This window comes from Hipposideros armiger, unplaced genomic scaffold (genome assembly GCF_001890085.2).
Source record: "Hipposideros armiger isolate ML-2016 unplaced genomic scaffold, ASM189008v1 scaffold_25, whole genome shotgun sequence".
Lineage (NCBI taxonomy): Eukaryota > Metazoa > Chordata > Mammalia > Chiroptera > Hipposideridae > Hipposideros > Hipposideros armiger.
Window position 1 is genome coordinate 5030029 of NW_017731375.1, and position 13372 is coordinate 5043400.

At 59.3% G+C, this 13372-nt stretch overlaps 1 protein-coding gene across 1 annotated transcript in view; it reads left to right on the forward strand.

The window, feature by feature from the left end:
* Positions 1-1205: 1205 nt before the first annotated feature.
* The window catches only part of FGF18 (fibroblast growth factor 18), a 32775-nt gene continuing 20608 nt past the window's right edge, over positions 1206-13372 (forward strand). Inside the window, exons 1-2 of the mRNA XM_019635942.1 lie at positions 1206-1774; positions 1940-1976. Coding sequence (XP_019491487.1) covers positions 1743-1774; positions 1940-1976 — 69 coding nt within the window. The 5' untranslated portion in view covers positions 1206-1742. The remainder of the gene's footprint in view (positions 1775-1939; positions 1977-13372) is intronic.

Genomic DNA, 13372 nt, shown 5'->3' on the forward strand with positions numbered 1-13372 from the left:
CCGGTAGTCCAGATTCCCAGCTTTTGCTTTTTGAGTTTATTCTCCAGTTTCCTCCTGTGATCTTTTTCCGTTAGCATCAGAGCCCTGCTGTCGTGGGCTCTAGAGTGAGGCAGTTAACATGTGACAAGAACAGCTACATTTTGAGGTTGGTGGGAAGGATATGAGTGATGCCTCTGAAGGGGCGGAGGCGGTGAGAAGAGATGTCCTCAGAGGGGTCCTGGTTGAAGGAGTCAAACTGTTTAGTATTCAAAGGGAAGCAACTCTCAGCTAGGAGGCCGGAAAAGGGCCTAGAGTGGTCGCTGACCAGAGTCCTGCTAGCTCCTCCCGGGCCGGTAGCCCTCCTGGGCTAGGGTTGCAGCGAAGCCTCTGGGCCGCTAGGTGGCAGCCATGCGTTTCCAAAGCTGGCTCGCCTACCGAAAAGCCCGACTGGGACCCAGAGAACCGACCCGGGAGCCCCAGGGCGGGGAGACGGGAGTAAGAGACACCCTGGAGACCCCTCCCTCTCAGCCTCACAAGGTATTCAGCACTTGTATCCATGCAGGGACGAAGAAATTGGAAGGGGACCACTTAGTGTGGCCAGCCGTCCTAGAGGGCAGCTGGGACACGCCACGCTCTTGCGTGGACTCACAGGGCGGGTAAGAGTGACTCCCCCCCTTAAGTGGGGCCGCCCCGGGGGCTGGTCCTGACCCGCTCCCCCCCTCACGCGCTGATGGGTGTGAGTGAGTGCTAGGACCGAGTGTGGGCGAGTGAGGACGTTCTACACGTAAGTGCGTTCTCGGGGACACCGCCTGCCCAATTCGGGCGGCGTTTACGCCGCGGCGCGGGTCATTGGTCCCGGGCGCAGAGCTCCGACGGCTTCCAGCGCTCACCGGCTCCCGCTTTGCGGGCTCTGCCCCTTCCGAGCTGCCGGTCCGGTCGCTGAGAGTCTGAGCGCCTCCCTCCAAACGGAGCCGCCAGGAGAAGGAGGAGGAGGCAGTGGAGAGGCCGCGGCAGGCAGGCAAGCAGGCAGGGCCGCCTTTGATGTGGGCGCGGCGCACCCAGGCGAGCTGAGCGCCCGTCCGGCCGCGCCCCGAGGGGGGAGCCCCCGGGCCCCGCATCCTCATTGTGCCGGCTCGGGCCCGGGCCCGCCCCCGGCCCCCCGCCCCCTCGCCGCCCGCGCGTAGAAAACGCCCCGGCCGCCGCCAGTGGTGGGAGGCGGCGATGCGCACGGCCGGAGAGACGCGGAGGAGGAGACATGAGCCGGCGGGCGCCCAGACGGAGCGGCCGTGACGCGTTCGTGCTGCAGCCGCGCGCCCCGGCCCCGGAGCGCTGACCCCTGGCCCCGCGCAGCCCCGCGCCCCGGCCGGAGAGCGCGCCCCAGCTTTCAGCCCCATCGCGCATGCTGCCCCCAGAGTGAGCCGGTCAGCCAGCCTCCCGCGGACGCCCGGACGGCCGGCCGGCCGGCTGTGAACCAGCGTCCCCGCACCGGCCGGGAGCTTCCTGCACAGCGGCGGTCGCCCCGCAGCCCCCGCGCCAGCCCGGAGGGCGCAGCGCTCGGGAGGAGCCGCGCGGGGCGCTGATGCCGCAGGGCGCGCCGCGGAGCGCCCCGGAGCAGCAGAGTCTGCAGCAGCAGCAGCCGGCGAGGAGGGAGCAGCAGCAGCGGCGGCGGCGGCGGCGGCGGCGGCGGAGGCGCCCGGTCCCGGCCGCGCGGAGCGGACATGTGCAGGCTGGGCTAGGAGCCGCCGCCTCCCCCCCGCCCAGCGATGTATTCAGCGCCCTCCGCCTGCACTTGCCTGTAAGCGCCCGCGCGCGGGGCTGCCCACCCTGCCACTCTGTCCCAGTCTGTGTGCCCGTGGCTCTGTCTGCCCGCCCCGCCGTCTGACTTCCCCGCTGTGTATCTGTCTGTCCGCGCGCCTTCCTCTCGAGTCCCACTGACCACCTCTCCATCTCTCTCCCGCAGGTGTTTACACTTCCTGCTGCTGTGCTTCCAGGTACAGGTACGTGGGCCCCTGCCTCTCACCGACCCCCGCCCCTGCCTGCGGTGCAAGTCGACCCCCTCCCCCGGGCCGCGCCCCCTCCCGGGGCCCCACCCCTCCCGGGCGCAGAGCCCAGTGCACCTGTTCCCAGGGCGCGGAAGGGCGGTTCCGCGTGCGCCGGCGGCAGACCGGCCAAGGGCAAGGGGCTGTGCTGCAGGGCTCCGGCTGGCGCGGCCCCTGTCAGCCTCAGCGGGGAGGAGATCCCCGGAGCCTGCGGGCTCAGCTCCTGCCATGTGCTGGACTCCCCAGTCCCCTGCCCGCAGCCTGCGAGGAGTTGGGACCGAGGGCTTGTCTCTGCCAACCGTCCCTTAACATCTCCGCTCTCTCTTCCAAACAAAAAGGTTCCTTTCAACCGAGTGAATTTTTGAGTCCAGGGAGAAAGCTTCAGTTGTAAATTACTTTGAGGTTTCAAAGGCGTTTGTAGCATTCAGAAAGACAGGGGGAGAAACGTAGGACTAGGGGAGGCTGGGGCAAGACGGAGCGGAGCGGGGCGCCTGGGCTGCGGGGCTGTGGCCCGCGAGGCCGCTCCCGAGCCGGCTGCGCTCGGCACACCCTCGCCCAAGGTGGTGCAGCCCTCGGCCGGTTCCCCGCCTCGCTCCCCGCTCGCTCGCTCGCTCTCGGTGAATCAGAAGAGGGCTTGGCGCTCAGCCTGGAAAGCACTTGCTAAAATCTGATCTGTTACTTCAGCAGCTTTCAGACTCGGGAAGGTCTTGGCACGCAGACAGTTGGAACGCTCCGGCTTCCAAAGCCGTGGAAATGAAGGAAAAAGGGAGGGGGGAGTGGGGCGAAGAGGGAAAGAGGGAGCCGACTTTAGCCCCGATTAGAACCAGACCAGGGCTGCCTCAGCGTGGTGTGTGTGTGTGTGTGGGGGGGGGCAAAGGGAACGGGAATAGGAAGTGCCAGCTGCCCTAGCCCCCACCCACCTAGAGCTGCAAGGGAGGGGCATAGGAGGAGATGGACTAGAGCCAAAAAAGATTATCTGCCACTTCCCCCTCGGGTTGAAGGCAGGTGTCCTCACAAGTTTAGAGAGGATGCTTAGGCCTTAGACTGCTGGGTGCCTGAGGTGCTCGGAGAGAGCCTTGAGCAGGGAGAATGGTGGTTCTCCCCGCTGGGGGGGCACAAGGAGTGCTGTGTGTGTTGAGTGCTGTTGACACTCAGCAGCCTCTTGTAGTGTTTGGTGGCCCTGGTGGGTTTGCTTATCTCCCCTTCCATGGCTAGGAGAGGATTGTTACCATCAGGATAGGCATTGAGCTGGGGGCAGCTAGTTGGGGCTGGGGGCTGGAAGGATGGATGGACGGATGGACGGATGGACTGATGGGTTCTTCCCCCCTGTTCGCGAGGCTGGGATCCCCAGTGACTCCTTGAATCAATACAACTGGAGTCAGTAACTTAAGACTGGCTGTTTGCCAAAGCAGATGTGACCCTGTGTGGTGGCGGGGGTGAGAGTGGGGGATGGCTGGTGTCAGAGAGAGAGAGGCCAGTGCCAGGCGTGGACTGCCTGGTTTGCAGCTGAGTCCCCAAGCAGAGGTCCCCAGGGTCACTCCAGGAGATCTTCTTGTCTGACCTGAGCAAGAGCTCTTTTCCTGAGTGCTGAGCCCGGGGTGGGGGTGGGCACAATGGAATGGACATCCAGGTGATGAGATGGTGGCAGACTTTGTTGCCCAAGCCTCTTGATGCCTACTGACGCTTGAGCCTTGAAGCGGGGCCCAGGAGGGGTTGCTGTGTGGTGTTTGTGTTCTCTGGGAACATGGCCTCTGCATCCCACCTCTACCTCCTTGGCGAGACCTAGAGCCAGCCTCTTGGGGGAAAAACCGGGTGGTCTGTCTGGGTTAGGTCCATCTGGGTTAGGGCTTCAAGCAGGTGAGGGAGCCCCCTCTCCCACCTCCCCCTTCCTTTGCAGCCTCTCCCCATCCAAAACTGCCATAGGACTGAGGCATTTAGCCCATACGCTCTTAGAGTATCTAAGGATGGGATCATGGGGGAGGAGGGCCCCCGAAACATCACACCAAAATGGTGCCCAAATATGCTTATGTCTATCTGGGAGAGAGTTCCCAGCTCCCCACAGATGTTCAAAGGCACCTATGATTCCTAAAAAGATAAACACTACCGCAGTGGTTATGGGCGAGGTTAGTAGAGTCACGTTCCCCTTGAAGCTAGGGACAAAGGTAGAGTGGCCATTAGAGGTAGAGATGACGGGTGGGACCCATGCATTAGTTGCAGGGGCCTGAAGTCTGCTCCTTGCAGAGGTGGCGTTGGGCACACCCTGGAAGAGCAGCTACTCCCTGGGCTGGGGGAGCTTAGAGGGTGGTAGTGAGAGTTCCCTTCATGAGCAGGGCCAGGGGAGGCCCCCGTGCACAGTGGGATGTGCTCAGGGCTTTGCACTCCAGGGGGCTGGGCCCGAACTCCAGTTCCTTCTTTCCTGATCTGTAGACCCCTGTGAGTCTTAGCTTCATCATTAGTGAAGTGTGCAGCCCTGAGGCTGAGGTGATACATGATAGGTGTGCAAGAAGTTTTGCAGATTCTCACCCACCCAGGAGGGCACATTGTTCTGCTAAGAAATGGGTCCACCTATGCCCCTCCTTCCCCGACCTCCATGTTTTGGGGGACTAGTCCAGTCTTAGCAGCGGAGCTCTGGCCTCCTCCCCGCTTCCCATCCATCAGCCGCCAGACCAAGCATGGGCCTCTGCCCCCAGTCCCCAGCCCCATTTCCGCAAGCCCAGTCAATGCCAGACACTGTTTCCCCTCCCCCATGTGGTGAGCCCCGCCCTCACCCGCTTCACCCACTGGCCACCCTGGTAAGCGGGGAGCTGGGATTTTAATAAAATCCCTTCTCCACACGACTTGGGACACCGTGGATAGCTCAAATCGGAAGAATTTAAAAAATTTCCAAGGGGAGCAAGTGGCGTGACCAGTAAATTGCTTTTCTGCACTTGGCTGAGCGCTGACAATGACACCGGGCTGGGCCTTTCACACAGCTCCGCCGGCACCTGCCTGACATTGTTCCTGCCGCCAGGCTCCGCTAGGTCCTGGCCTTCCCTAGACAGGCCAGGCTGAGGGGGACCAGGGCAGGGGAACCTCCTGCAGCGCCACTTCCTCTCACCCCACCATGTGTTCACGTTTGGAAGTCCCCTTCCATACCCCTGTCGCCGTGACACTCCCCACCCCCGGCACCTGTCCTCCTGCATGAGGTGTAGACCCTTTCTTCAAGCTGGCAAGGATGGGGAGGCTGGAGACAGATTCCCCCAGGTCATAAGGAGGGTGGGAACGTGTCCTATTGGGTAGTGCTTTTACTTTCTGAAAGCAGTGACATCATCTCTCTGCCCATCCAGTCAGGTATTCATTCAACAAATGCTTGCTTGCTGGGAGCCTGCTCCCTGCTGGCCCTGCAGAGACTGGTCAGTCCCTGGCCTCGGGGAGCTCCCCAGCTAGAGCGGGAGAGTGCCAGGTGAGCAGGACTCCCTTTTATCCTGCCCCTCCTCTCTCGGACTGTCAAGTGTAGTGAGGTGGGTGTGTCCTTCAGTCCAGCACAGGAGGAAACCAAGGACCTGCCTCAGGGGAAACAGCGCTGCTGGCAAGGATCTGAAAGCCGCGCTTGCATCAGGAGCTTACTGCATTCTCCCTACCATTCTTCCTCCTGAAGTAGAAGGGGTTCATAGTCCTACTTCGCAGATGGAGAAACTGAGGCACAGAGCAGAGAAGGGGTTTGTTCAAGGCCACAGCTGACTCAAGACTCTGGAGTCAAGATCTTGTATTTTTTCCCACCACACCAGGCAGACTTTTTCAGAAAGAACATGGAGATTATTGAGAAAGAATGCTGGTGGGTCCTCAGTGAGAGCCCCCTGGTGAATGCCTGTGGGGATGTTCAGAGCTCAGGTTGGCACCTCTGCGGTTGCAGACACCTGACTCCAGTCTGCGGGCCCTGATCTTCCTGGAATGTTCTGCTCTGAGACAGGAAGGTGCATTTCTAAAATTTCTTGTAGCTGGCACCACGGCTAGTGTCAGCAGACTTGGGGCAGTGTGTCCGGGCCACAGCGCTGTCTCCACTCTGCCCTGGGCAGCTCTGCAGGCATGCTGGGTTCCCAGTGGGAGGTGGAAGGGGACAGGGAGAAGACTTCCTGTCCTCAGCAAGACCTTGTCCTCTAGCAGAAAAGTTGTGGGTGTGGGAACCAGGGTGCAGGCATGTCAGGCTAACAATGATACCAGTAGCTGGAACCAGGAACTGTGTGCTCACTATGTGACAGGTAGGCACTTTCTCACAGCTTCTAGGCTACGCCTCACAACCTGCCTGGAATTAGAGAATTCTGCAGATGAAGGCAGTGAGGCTCACAGGCATGAAATAACCTGCCTTTGGCCGCTTTGTAAGAGGAGGAAGAGCTGGCTTCAGGTCTCAGTTGAGCAGCACTAGGCCCCCGGCTTCCTCTGGAGTCTGTCAGCCTGGTTCAAATGGTTGCGCTGCCTAGTCTTTGCTGTGTGACCTTGGACAAGTTACTTAACCTCTCTGGGTCTCAGCTTCTGCACATGTAAGATGAGAAGAAAACAACCAGGAGAACAGTCCCTACTTCCTAAGGGTGTGGAGCAGGGGCAGTGCACAGTCCGGGGCTCTGATCTCTCGTGTGTGTGCTTCCAGATCGAGCCCTGTCTGCGCCTCTCACTCTGGGAAGGCTCCTGTGCCCCCAGCCCATCCGTGTGGTGAGCTCCCCTCGCCCAGGGCACTGCCACCTCCTGGTGACCGGGAGAGGGGAGGTATTGATTGTTTTCTTTCTGAGCTCAAAGGCTCGCTGACGAACCTCTGTGGGCCCCATTCTTTGTGCTGGGTGGGGTCTGCTCCCCAGCTCACCAGGATGGTGGGGAAGCACTCTGAAAGGCATCGCCAAGGGCCCTGCCAGTGTGGCCTGGGCGCCGGGAGGACCACCGCCTCAGGCTGAGGCCTATCCTGGGCACTTTGGGCCTGAGTATGGGCATTTGCTCTGGAGTATCAGCGGGCAAGTAGGCCCCTCGGGCTTTAGGCTGGCTTGCTGGTAGGAGCTGGCAGATATTTGGGTATCTTTGTGCTCTGACACTGAAATGGCATAAGGCCTCAAGCCCATTTGAAATGCTGCTGTGCCAAGGACAAGGCCAAGGACAACCTTCCCATGGGCCACAGAGCCGAAAGACTCTCAGGATCCCTGGAATGCTGGCTCATTGGGTGCTCGCCCTCTCCATGCCTCAGTTTACCCACCTGGGCATCGGCGAGGTGAGCTAGGTGGCTTCTGTTGTGCTTGAATGTGTGGGCTTTGGCGTAGGAGAGATCTAGGTTTGAATCGTGACTGTGCTGCTGAGCAGCTGTTCAGCAGATTTCTTAACCTTCACCCTGCTGCACTTTGGTTTTCCCCGTCTGTAAATGGGATCACGAAAGGGCCCTACTTCTTAAGGGTTGTTGTGAGGACCGAAGGGGACAATGCACACAGAGTAGCTAGCACCATGGCTGACAGTCAGTAAATGACTGCGTGGCAGTAATTGCGCAGCTGGTTATATGTTAGGCTTATAACATGCTGCAGGGCTGAAGAAAGCTAGGAAGGACGTGCTCCTGTGTCAGTGGCATCAGGCCTGCAGTCTGAGGCTTTGGATTTAGGTCTGGATTGAATCCTCACTGTACCACTTGGAGGCTGTGTGGCCTTAGGCAAGATCCTTAACCTCTCTGAGTTTCTGCCTCCTTATCATGTGGGAAATAGGCCTGCTATAAAACTACCACTCTCCTCCCTATTGGGAGGAGGAACTGAAGCCATGTCTTAGACAGCTATGCAGTAGGTACTCAATTATGGTGCTTTTTCTCATTAGCATTCAGCACACATCTGTGAGATGCCTGCTGCATGGCTGGCCCTAGACTGGGTTTTGAGGGGGAATAAGAAGTCATCCAAAGCTTCAGTGTTGTCCTCAAAGTGTTCCCTGGGAAGGGATGGCTGACACTTTGGGCAACTTGATTCATCACCCTTCCCCGCCCCCTCCCTCCCATCCCTGACCTCCGCCTTGGAACCACTTAGCACTTGGTCACTCGCCTGTGACCCAGGGCATTCCCTGCTGGGGCTCACAGGGACACACAGGAGCTCAGATTCTGGACCCAGTCCCCTGGTCACACCCGCATGGATGCTTGGTAGACTTGTGTTGAGCAAATTGCTCGGCCTCCTGCGGCTCATCTCTCGTATGGGCATCTGGAGAGAACCTCCCTCTTGGGGTTGCTGTACGGGTGGATTGTGGTCACCTGAGGGAAGACTGGGCACAGCGCCCGGCTCATTATGAGTGTTAAGTAAATGCGAGCTGTAGTTAACGGTAGGACTCGGCTATACCTGGAGGCTTGCTTGTCTGCCAGCTCCTGGTTTCTGGAAGTCCCGGGAGGCCTGCCACATCCCACGGGCCCCACGGCGCCTGGCACAGACCTGGCAGCAGGATGAGTGTTGGGTCAGTGTGTGGAGGGGAGAGAAGCAGCCTCTCTGGGGGCTGGGCACCTGGATAGAATACCTTCCCCTCCTGGGGCCAGGTGAGGGGCACAGGGGCTCCAAGACCTGTCACCACCCTTCTGAATCGAGGGCGCCGTGTGTACTCTGATGAAGGGCCCCAAAACCAGACTCGGACGAGAGGATCTGGCCAGGGAAGGTGCCCCATTTGAACCTTGAAATAGGAGCAAGCGGAGTGAAGACATTGAGTGTGAGTGAGTGCGTGTGTAACAGCCATTGCAGGCACTCAGAACATCTCTACATGGAGCAGGGACCATCCCTATGTGCTCAGGGCACTTCGAGCCAGTTGGGGCATCTGGAGCACCAGGTTCAGGAATGGGGTGATGGAATAGGCCGTGATGGGCATTGAATGCCGAAAATAAAGGGCTTGATGTTTACCTCTCAGGCGTGCATGACCACTCTCCCCACACAAGGGCTTTAAGGGAGAGGGAATTGAAACGGGGGGGGGGGCGAGAAAAGGGAAGAAAGAAGGGAGCATGAGTGTTTAGTGGTCCAGCGCCCTCCCCCAGGCTGGCTCCAGGGTTGACCGCCAGTGGCACCCATATTGACGATCTGTATGGAGAAGGCTGATGTATGGAGAGAGGGAACTCCGGTCAGCCGCCTTGGGTGGTAGCACCCCCCGCCCCATGCTGTTGGCTCAGCCCTGCCAATCAATACATTGATAACACTAGGAGCTTAATGGATAGGCTGGGGGTGGGGAAGGGCCCTTTGCAGCCTTACTCTGTCCTCCTGGTTGGGTGTGAGGAGTGTGACCGGAGAGAAGGGAGAAGCCTGGGGTTGAGCTGTGGGTGGGAGTGTCAGTCTGCACCAAGCTGCGTCAGGGGTGGGCCTGGCCTTCTCGCCTTCCTGTCCAAGGTGCCAGCCAGGGGAAACTCACAGGCTCGAGAGCCAGATGTGGGTGGGTTCGGACCTTGGCTCTGTCACTTTCTGTACAGCTTGGGTGAGCCCCTTGGCCTCTCTGTCTCCCTTTGTCCCAGGGATGGTAATCGTCAGACCTGCCCAGGTCCTGTGAGGAGGAAGGAGACGGTGCCTGGAAAGTGCTTAGCTGGGGCCTGGCGCTCAGCAAATGCCCACTAAGTGGGAGCCAACGTCAGTCTCACTCTCAGCGATAATAATCCACAGAGCCCTGCAGCTGGCAGCAACTCCTGGGCCAGCTTCCAGGCCGCTCGCTCTCGAGGAAGCGTTTGGGGAGCTGCATTTCGGGGTGGAGAGCGGGGCTGACTGTTAGGGACCACTCTTGGAGCACGGGGTGCAGGTCTCAGGCTCTAACCCAGAATTTGGAGATGCTCTGAAAGGCCTCGCATGGCTGGCCCAGTGCCGCTGCCGCCGGAGGTGGTGTGGTGGAATGTGGCCGGAAGTCTGTGGGTTACCCTTCCTGGGACCAGGAAGACCCTCCCTTTCTGGGCAGGCTGCCTGGGGACAGGGGCAGGCCTCAAGGATGGAGACCTGGGCCGGAGGGGGCAGTCTGACCCCACCCTCCTCTCCGGGGAGGCGGGAGTGCGCTACAGGCCTTCGCGGGTCATGTTGGATACCTCTGCCCCAGTCCCTGCCCCAGCCATGGGTGTGGCCAGAACCAATTGCTGTCCTGAGTGGGGAAAGGCGGTGGGTGAAGGAAAGAAGGAGCAAGGGAGTGGTCGAGAGCGTGGCTTCTAGAATGCGGAGGAGCGAGCTGGATTTGAATCTTGATTCCTTTTTCTCACGAGCTCTGACTTTGGACCAGTGATGTAACCTCTCTGAGCCTCAGTTACCTCATCTGTAAAATGGGGACAATAATCACACTATCTCTCATAGGGCCACTCCGGGGATCGCATAGGATCGTTTACCTAAAGTATTGGGTTGTCGGAAAAGTCATGAAGCGTTTTTGCAACAAAAAACATAGAAAAAATACGCCATGACTTTTGCGACAACCCAATAAATAGTTCTTAGCTCAGAGGACGTGCTCAGGCAGTAGTGGCTGTTCAGAAAACCAAACGAAAGGAAAAAGTCATGGCTATTGTTACAAGTACCACCTTTTCCTGAGATGAATATTATAAGTAATCCCCATTCTGCCAATGAGAAAACTGAGGGTTACAGAAGTCAAAGAAGTTGGTGATTTGACCTGGAAGCGCCTGAGGTGAGTTAGCGCTAGCCAGTGGGCTGTTGGAGGTGTGCGGTGGGTGTGTGTTTATGTCGTGTGTGTACGTAGGTGACGTGCGGTGTGGCAGAGCAGGAGGTGGGAGTGTGGCCCAGGCAGAAACAGGAAGCCCCCAGACATGCCTTCAGAGCCACGAGTGGGTAGGTGAGGCTGAAATCTTCAGCCAGAGGGAGCAGTGGCGGCTGCTGTCCTCCAGCGCGTTAGCGAGCCACGCTGATGAGGATGTGACTGCGGGCGGAAGGTAGTGGCTCTGTCCCAGTCAGCACCATGTCCCTGCCTGGGCCTGGGGGTGGAGTTGGGGGAGAGTTGAACCTGTAGGGCTCTTGCTGCCCCTGGGCAGTTCCTAGATCAGGGAATAAATATCTCCACCAGAGCCGCAGGGCAGGGAAGGGGCTGGCTGGGGGGAATTGGGGTCTTAGGCTGCATGGGGACCCCACCAGAAGCTACCCTGCTGTGGGAAAACCTACTTCGACCCAAAAGATAATCTGTGAGTATGGGGTGGGGAGACGGCAGCGCGACAGAAGGCGTCTTCTCTGCCCAGGGAGACGTCCTGGGTGTGCCAACCCTGCTCGCCTTAGGAGAGCTGCAGCAGTTTGATTTTTCTCACAGGGCAGCTTTCAATTCCCTGGTGATGATGCACCTGGAGGGATGTTCCCCCAGCAGAGAGCAGCACTGACTGTTCTAGAAAGGCCCGGAAGACAGGCAGGCACCCCTCTAAGGCAGGGAGGCCAGTAACCTGCTGCCCAGCTAGGAGGAAAGGCGGAGGGAGACTGTTCCTGAGTCGGCCGCTTTGCCTGGAGCTCCTGGCTCAGAGGCGCCTTTGAGGTCCCATCTGTTCAATGGGCCCTCGCTGGTGCCCGCCTCCATGGGTGGTTGAGGGAATCAGGTACCATGTCTAGGGGCTTCTTAGGGGAGTGCCTGGAACAGAGGAACACTTAGCAATTGATAGCTTCAAAAACACCCCTTGCCGTCCCTTTCTTGGGCACTCTGGTTAGGAAGCATTGGGGCTGATTTTGGTCACCAGGATTCCCTTGTCTTGGCCACAGTCGTTGAGCAAACGTTTGCTGGCTGCCTTCTGGGGACAGAGCTGGAGATCCAGGGATGAGCCGGACAAGCTGGACTCTGGGGACAGTAAGCCATTATTGTTAGTGTTCCCAGGCGCTGACTCAGCCCGGGGCAGTGTGGAGCAGGAAGGACTTCCAGAGGAGGCACCTGAGGGCAGGTGGCAGGCGGGCAGAGGGGGCATGGTGCCCTGGGCAGAGGATCCGGCCTGTGCAAAGGCCTGCAGCCCCCAGAGGTCTTGCCCAGGAAGCCCAGGGGCCTCTTGGCTCTTCAGGAGGATGAACTCTATTTCCGTGTCAGAGGCTACCCGCTCTACCTCCCTTGGGACAGACGTGGCCACAGAGTGTGGTTTAAATGCTGGAAGCTGGACAAGATGGCTTGTCCCCCCTACATCCTGGGAAAGGGCCACCGGATAGCCCCCTGACCCTGGGTCACCGCACTGCCTCTGTCCATTGCGCCAGGGAGAAAATCGTTAATGGGAGGCTGGCTTTTGGGGGCAGGGCAGCTCCCCTCGGGGACCCAGGGTGAGGAGATTGGTTTGACCTCTGGTCGATAAGGGCTCCTGTGAGCAGGAGGAGAGTTGGAGGGCAGGCAGGGAGGCTGGAGGCCTGCCCCTGGGGGAGGGGACAGGGCCGGGCCACCTCAGGAAGTCATTCCAGGAAGGTCGAGGGCCATGTGTGGGAGGTCTTCAGGACACATGCCCACTAGGGGCGGACCTCAGGGGGCCCTGGGGTTCCCCACTTCCTGAGCATCAGGATGTGAAATGAGGTAGGTCCCAGGTTTCAGGTCCTATTTGTGAATGGGGACAGGGAGGGGGGTGCGGGGGGCTGGCCACGAGGGTGCTAGGCGTGAAGGGTGTGTATGCTCAGTGGACCAGTGGCCAGGCCCCGCCTCACCTGGCTGTGTGGCTCAGAGCAAACGACTTCGCTTTTCTGAGCCTCAGTTTCTGTGTCTGTTATCAGGGATAACGTGCCCATGTTTCTGGGTGGTCGGGAAGATCAAAAGCAACAGCATCTTCCCAAACTGTTATTTGCCCCACAGAAGTGCCCTGTCTGTCGGGACAGGGAGTGTGATCGCCAGTGTCCGCAGAGAGGCTGCTGTTTGCAGGGGTTCCCCAAGAGCCTTTTCAAGGGCTGCCTGATGTGCTCTCGGCAGTTACCCCTACTGAACACTTACCCTATGCCAGTGCTGTTTTAAGACTTTCTTTAGTCACAGCAGCGGGTGAGGTAGACGCCATTAGCATCACTCTCATTTTATAGGGGCAGAAACAAGGCCCAGAGAGGCGAGTCACTTGTCCAGGGTCCCTTAGCCAAGGCGCGACACCCTGGGACTTGAACCTGGGTCCTGCTCCTGAGGGCCCTGGTGGGGCACGTGGGGCCCAGCGGGGGAGGGGCGTGGGGAGAAGCTCAAAGCCAGGCTTTGGGATACAAGGCCTGGGCTGCCTTGGCCCGCTCTGTGACCTTGTCAGTTCAGCTTTGGAGCCTCAGTTTCCTCATCTGTAATGGGGGTTAATGCTTCTACCCTGAGGGTGATAGTGAAGGTTAAATATAACCGGAAGGCACAGCTGAAGTGCCTGTGGGGTCCAGGCTGGGGTGGGAGGACAGGTGCAGGTCAACTGGGGGACGGAGACCCTGGGCTGGGCGTGGGGTGTAGCCCTGAGGGAAACATGG